Below are 7,191 nucleotides of genomic sequence, written 5' to 3'. Positions count from 1 at the left end.
ACGGCAGAAGCTGGACGCCCTGTGCCGCCACCAGGTGCACCAGGGAGTCTGCATGGAGGTGAGCCCGCTGCGGCCCCGGCCCTGGACCGAGGCTGGGGAGGCGAGGCCAGGAGATGACCCCCAGCAGCTGTGGCTCGTCCTCGAGAGGCTCCAGGATCCGCGGAATCTCGGGGCCGTGCTGCGCTCCGCTCACTTCCTCGGAGTGGACCAGGTCATCACCAGCCGCAGAAACAGGCACGGACATTCATTATTCCCCGCGTGTCCCAATTTCAAGGGGCAGCCGAGTTCCTCAGCACCTTGACCCTTTGGTGATCCCCTAGGCCGGTCTCCCTATCGCCAGAATTTTCATCTCTAACCCTTGGGGGGGAGGGGAGGGGAGGGCGCCGGGCTTGAGATGACGCAGCTTTACACGGGGCATGGGGTCACTTTGCAGCTGCCCGCTCACTCCGGTAGTCAGCAAGGCCAGCGCGGGGGCTATGGAGGTGATGGACATATTCTTCACCGATGACCTGGGCGGATTTTTACAGGTGAGGGCCGAGGGGTTGGGGTGGCGGGAAGGAGCAGAAATGAGCCACGCTCAGCCTCTCAGGCCACTTAACCGGGAACTGGTGGAGGAAGGGGGAGAAGAGAGCATGTTGGCATTTCCTGTGCTTCTCTAAATCCCTTCGGGAAGAGGGAAGGATCCCAGGGTTTTTAAAACCACGAGGGGAACAGAGTCTGAAGTTGGAGACGTCCTAGCCTCATTCCCTTTGCTGCATTTCTCCAGGCATACCTTTTTGCCCGGCTGCAGGTCTGCCACGGGGCCTCCGTACCTGCTAAGTAGGTCTTCAGTAAATGTGTCCCGAGTCCCTCCCTAGGAGCATAGCTTGCAAGGCTCTTTAAAAAAAAACTTTATTGTTGAAAGTATTACATATGTCCCTCTTCCCCCCCCCCCCCCCGACTCCTTCTAGCCTGCTTGAAAGGCTCTTTGAGTAAGGACTAGTCTATGCCTTTCCCCTCTTCCCTTTCACACACACAAAACAACCCCCACTACCACACAAAAAACCCCACAAAATTTGGGGAGCAAACCTAAGTAAAGAACCCCCCCTGCTGTTCTCTTGCTGGACACAAGGGGGCAGTATTGCCTCCCTTTCACACACACAAAACAACCCCCACTACCACACAGAAAAACCCACAAAATTTGGGGAGCAAACCTAAGAAACCCCCTGCTGTTCTCTTGCTGAACACAAGGGGGCAGTATTGCTCTGCACTTGGCCGTTCCACTGACCATCTCCAGGTCTCTTCCAAGTCTCAGTACTTCTTGGATCTCATTTATATATATATATTCTCTTTTCTTTTTCTTTCTTTCTTTTTTTTTTTGCCTCATCCACTCTCACGGCTTTAAGTAGCATCTGTATTTGAACGCATCCCAAATGTATAGCCTAACCTGGATCTTGCTCCTAAATCCCAGATTCACGTATCTAGTTACCTACTCAATAGCTCTGTTTTCAAACAACTAGCAACACTGGTTTGAAAAAAGCAAGTTAAATAATAGTTGATGGGATTTTAGAAAGCTGCTCAATGTCCTCAACCCAGAATGATTCCAATATGAATAAATAAAAGCATCTCAAAGGGGTTATAAAACAAAACAGCTTTCTTTTGCTGTCTAATCGGCATTTCAAACTGAACAGTTCCATAGCCCAGCCCCTGTTCCTTCTGGAGACCCAGCTCAATCGATGGCAGCTCCATCCTTTCAGGGGTTAGGATAGAAACCTTGGCATCGCCCTTGATTTTTTTTTTTTCTGCTCTCACACCCATTCCCATTTGTCAGTGCATCCTTTTGGTTTTACCATAGAGTTATTTGCATATTCTCACCACTTCTTCTCTCTCCACTGCTACAATTCTGGTCCAAGCCACCATCATCTCTTGCCTGTATTATTGTGAAACCTCCTACCTGATCTTGCTTCTGCTATTGGCTGTCAACCCAACAGGCAGAGAGATCCTGTTGCAACATAAGTCAGATCATGCGTTCAGAGTTTTTAAAAGCCTTTGCATTTCTCTCATAGTATAAGCCAGAGTCCTTCTAGTGGCCTTTGAGGTTCTACCTTATGTAGCCCTTTGTTCCCTCTCCTGCCTCAATGGCTCCCTTCCCATGGCCACCTTGCTATTGTGCTGTTCCTCACACATAGCAGGTAAGCAGCCACCCCCAGCCTTTGCATTTACTGATCACTGCCTAGAAGATTCTTCCCCCTGATGTCTACACCGTGCTTCCTCATCTCCTTCTGATCTCCACTCAAAAGTCATTTCAGTGAGGCCCTCCCTTCCATGAGGCTGGGATTTTGGCTGCTGTTCACTGCCCTATCTCCAGTGCCTAGAACAGAGTCTGCCCATTCTAGGTGCTTATTAATTATTGACTGAACTGAATGGCTCACCGAGGTAATGCATACAGGGTGGGGCAAAAGTAGGTTTATAATTGTTCGCATGGAAAATAATCTAATAATTAATATTAACACAAGAATAAACTGTTTCGAGTGCTCACAACTGTAAACCTACTTTTGCCCCACCTTATATATGGGCAAGGTTGGGCTATTCCTTGGCCAGGGCTCTGATGAAGGTTTGGTGAGCTAGAATATGATTTCTTTCCCCTTTCAGGCCAAAGCCCGGCAGGGCTGGCTCGTGGCTGGCACGGTGGGCTGCTCGGGGCCTGAGATTTCCGGATCCTCTGAGATCCCCATCACTAGTTGCTTGGAGTTCCTCTGGGACCAGCCTACTCTCCTAGTGCTGGGTAGGTAGATGTTCCTGCTTTTCTGTGCTCAGCTGTTCATTTCCTGAGTGCCTGCCTGTCCAGCTGTGGCATCCCTAATCTCTGCCCTTTCCCCTCTCCCTTGCTCTGCAGGGAATGAGGGCTCTGGCCTGTCCCCAGAGGTGCAAGCCTCCTGCCAGCTCCTCCTCACCATCCTGCCTGGCCGGCAGCTGCCTCCTGGACTGGAATCCTTGAATGTCTCCGTGGCTGCAGGTGAGTCTTACTTCTTTTCCTCTGATCACACATGTGTAGCTGTTTCATCCTAAACAAGTTTCTCAATCATTCTGCATGTCCATTGCTTTCTGTGCCAAATGCAGAAAATACATCCTTTTGAGAATGAAATGAGGGAGTGCCTGCCATATGGTCCTTCCTCTTCTCAGTTCTCTTCCCCATATCATTCTGTCTGTCTTTGCAGGAATTCTTCTTCACTCCATTTGCAGCCAGAGGAAGGGTTTTCCTGAAGACGGGAAGAGAGGGCAACATCTCCGAGACCCCCAAGAACCCTCAGCCACGGCTGAAGGGCCCAGATTGCCTCAGCACCCAGGACTGCCCTCAGGATCAGAAAGAGAGAGGCAAGATGGGGGCTGACTTGAACTGTTCAAGATGTGTATGTGCTGGAGGGCAGGGGATAGGTGGCCCACGCATCCACACGGTGAAGTGTTGGAATCTGTTACTTGAGTGTGCACCAGGCTCTGTTCAGTAATCGCTGTCTTGGGAAGCGGGGAGCTTTGCGGTGGAGACCGGAAGAAGTCCCGTTTCCTGTTTTGAGTTTGCACTTGCAGTTGGAGATGGTAGCCTGTTAATTTCTAGGATGTGCTAGTTGAGAGGGTCTGTTTCCTCCCAGGTCCTGCCTGGATATCAAGGGGAAGTCTAAACATCAGAAGGGAGTTGGGCAGCACAGTCCAGGGATTCTATTCCTTCGAACCAGTGTGAGAATGTAGAGGGAGCCAAGAGCTCTTTGTGGGCCAGACAGGTGCAAATCCAGGCTCACACCCTGCCCCACTGCGGGGCCTTGAGCACCGACTTCATCTTTATATGCCTCAGAGCCCTTGTTGGCACCTCCCTCTCAGGGCTGTTGAGAGGCTCAAATAAAACCTCAACTGGTGGGCCATTCTGTTCGTTTCATCCATTAGGTGGCAGCCTTGCTCTTTAGTCCACAGTCTTTTCGGGAAGCTCTTGCAGTCATCTGGGGAGATCCCTGGCCTTGGCCTCCAAGAGGCAAGGGAAAAGTTAGCAAACACCTCCCACCCCACTGGTCCTCAAGTCCCCCTTACTGGTGAGTCAGCAGTTAGTCCACCTACACGGAAGGAACCAATGAAGCCTGGCCTTTGATTCTGGGAGGTGGCAAGGATAGGGTTGCTGGTTGTTATCGGGACCGATTTGGTACTTGTCCCTCAGGGTCCCACAGATGGAACAGAGGCCACAGGTGTAAGTAGTTTAGAATAGTCTGGCCTGCACATTGGAACCATCTGGGAAGCTTTAAGAATCAACTGACACTGGGACCGATCCCCAGAGTCTGATGTAGTTGGTCAGGGTACAGCTGGGCATCAGGATTTGTAAAGCTTCCCCCTTTCCCACCGCACGTGTTATGTGCAGCCCAGGCTGAGAACCTGGAGCAGGGTTTGTCAATCTCAGCGCTGTTAACATTCTGGGCTGGATAATTCTCTGTTGTGGGGACTGTGCTGTGCATTGTAGGATGTTTAGCAGCACCCCTGGCCTCTACCTACCAGATGCCAGTAGCAGCCCCCTTCCTCCAGTTGTGACAACCAAAAATCTCTCTAGACATTGCCATATGTCCCTGGAGGGTGGGGTGGGGGAGTCACCCCTGGTTGAGAACCACTGCTCTGGAGTGTGGGTCTGGAGGACAACAACCCTAAATTCAAATCCTGATTGCTGTGTGACCTTGGGCAAGTTCCTTACCTGCCTGGGCCTCAGTCCCCTCCTCGGTGAAAGGGGATAACCCTATCCTTGTGGATTGCTAGGAGGATTCAGAGGACACTAGGAACTCGGTGCCTCACGCATAGTAGGTGCTCAGTAAATAGTACTGCCCTTTCTCTGTGGACTGCATTTATCTTGGAATTCTAATGGTCATGCCAATTTAGAAAGACATTTGAATTTGTTTTAAAAGGGCCTAAGATTGCTTTAAAGTCACAGTTGATCCTCTCAAGAAAAGAAGAAACCCCTTCATAAACTCCACAGATCACCACTTTATTGGCACTCTCCATCCTCCCTTGAACTGTCCATCCCCATCTGGCACACAGGCTCTGACCTCTGCTGGCACAAGTCAACCTTGGGCATACTACCTGTTTCCTCCGTCCCTGCTGTGCTCTTGGCCAAGAGCCTAGAGTGGCTTTGTACCTTGGCTGCACCATAGAGTCATGGGATCAGGGAAGGGGGATAACTTTTAATATTCCAGATCCCAGAGGCACCAGACTGATAAAATCAGAATCTGTGGGGAGCAAGCCAGGTACACGCATTTCTTGCAGCTCCCCTGCTAGTGTGCAGCCAGGTTTGAGAATCACTGTTCCTCCAGCCACCCGCTCATATCCAAGAAACCTCTACCAAATCATTCACACCATGCTTTTGAGGGCATGCCTGGAAGCACACGCCAGGCAACCTCTCATCTGTCCCTAAAGTTCTTTAGAAGATGCTGGTTCTAGCCCTGGCTCCATGGCTTCTTACCTAGATGGCTTCTCAGTCTCCACACCTGTAAAATGGGAATGGCACCATCAACACCTGCTCCAGCTGCCCCCTCCCCAGCAGAGATGTAAAATAAGATGAGAGCATGTCAGTAAAACATGTTTTTGGCCAGTGTTGATCAGTGATTAGAGTGTTGGCCTGCTCACCCAAGGGTTTCAGGGAATGTACCTGGGTTGTGGGTTAGCTCCCCACCCCTGGTTAGGGCACGTGCAGGAGGCAACCAGTTAGTGTGTCTCTCAGACATCAATGTTTCTCTCTCTCTTCCCCCCTCACCCTCCCACTCTCTCTGAAAAGCAATGAGAAAAATATCTTAGGGTGAGGATTAACAACAACAAAAAAAGTGTTCTGTAAACTAAAGAACTATGCACCAAGGACTGGCACACAACAACAGTGTGATGGTTCACTTTATATGTCAACTTGACTGGGCCATGGTGCCCTGATACTTGGTCAAAAGTTCTGAGTGTGTTTGTGAGGGTGACTTTGGGTGAGAATAACATTCAAATTGGTAGACTGAGTAAAACAGATTGCTCTTCCTAATGTGGGTGCGCCTCATTCAATCAGTTGAAGGCCTAAATAGGACAAAAAGCCTCACCCATGAGTAAGAGAACTCTGTTTTTTTTGGAACTGAAAACACGGGCTCTTCTGGAGTCTCGAGCCTGCTGGCCTTCAGATGGGAATGACGTCATTGGCCTCCAGCATGAGACTCACCCTGCAGAACTTGGGGTGCCAGCCCCCATGATTACATGAACCAATTCTCTATCCTACATAATAAAAGGCTAATATGCAAATTGTCCCCTTGGGAGTTCGACCAGGTGTTCGACTGCTCGCTACGATGTGTGATGACCACCAGGGGGTGGTGCGGGGGAAGGAAGGCCCTGATTGGCCCTGATCGCCGGCCAGGCCTAGGGACCCTACCCATGCACAAATTTTGTGCACTGGGCCTCTAGTAATAAATAAATAGATAAGTGTGTGTGTCTTCTATTGGTTCTGTTTCTCTGGAGAACCCAGACTAACAGATTTGGTGAAAATAAACTCAGGTGTCCTGGAGTTCCTTCCATGTAGGGACCCAAACCCAGCATGGAAACTAGAAGTTGGGATTGGGGGTACTCAGGGTCCAGAGCCCCTAGTCTTGCCCATGGACTCCTCTGGTATCTGGAACCCTATCTGACCTGCTTGGAGCATGCTATTTATCAGCTTGCTGGGTCCCTGTGGTCTGGGCCATCTGAGGGGTCACTCTCCTGGGCTAATAGCCAGGCACAGGGGGCTCCTCCCTGCTTCATCCCTGGGCAGCAGGCTGGCTGGTCTCTGGAAAGATAGGTTCACTTGAACCAGAAGTAGTTCTGTTACGAAAACCAGGCATTCTCAAGACAGAGAAAGCACCTGAGGTCCCAAGGCCCAGGATGAGGTCTGCTTCTCCTTGGAGTGGCCGCTGGTGGCTGACACATGACACTGTTCACCAGGTGTGGTCCATACCCAGGAGCTCCAGGGGCTGTGACAGGGAATGAAGGTGCTGGGTGCAGGTCCCTCCCTGGAGGGCAGGGTCGGGATGAAACACGAGAGGCCAGGGCAGTTTGCTGAGTCCCAACTCTGTGCCTTGATGATGGTGTAAATGTGAACATGTCCCTTCACTTTTCCAAGTCTTACTTTCCTCATCAATAAAATGGGGATAACCGTGGTGTCTACTTCCGAGGAGCCTGGTGCAGATGAAA

At 50.7% G+C, this 7,191-nt stretch overlaps 1 protein-coding gene across 1 annotated transcript; it reads left to right on the top strand.

Moving 5' to 3' along the window:
* The first annotated feature begins 6 nt into the window (after positions 1 to 6).
* MRM1 (mitochondrial rRNA methyltransferase 1) lies at positions 7 to 4,539 on the top strand. The gene is made up of 5 exons (XM_014531456.1): positions 7 to 234; positions 434 to 527; positions 2,632 to 2,764; positions 2,876 to 2,995; positions 3,198 to 4,539. Exons 1-5 carry the CDS (start codon positions 53 to 55, stop codon positions 3,368 to 3,370), a joined length of 702 nt encoding a protein of 233 aa, XP_014386942.1. The 5' UTR covers positions 7 to 52; the 3' UTR covers positions 3,371 to 4,539.
* Positions 4,540 to 7,191: the final 2,652 nt, after the last annotated feature.

Source organism: Myotis brandtii, unplaced genomic scaffold (assembly GCF_000412655.1).
Source record: "Myotis brandtii unplaced genomic scaffold, ASM41265v1 scaffold120, whole genome shotgun sequence".
Classification (NCBI taxonomy): domain Eukaryota; kingdom Metazoa; phylum Chordata; class Mammalia; order Chiroptera; family Vespertilionidae; genus Myotis; species Myotis brandtii.
Note: the sequence above shows the minus strand (reverse complement) of the source record. Positions and strands in the feature narration are given on the sequence as shown.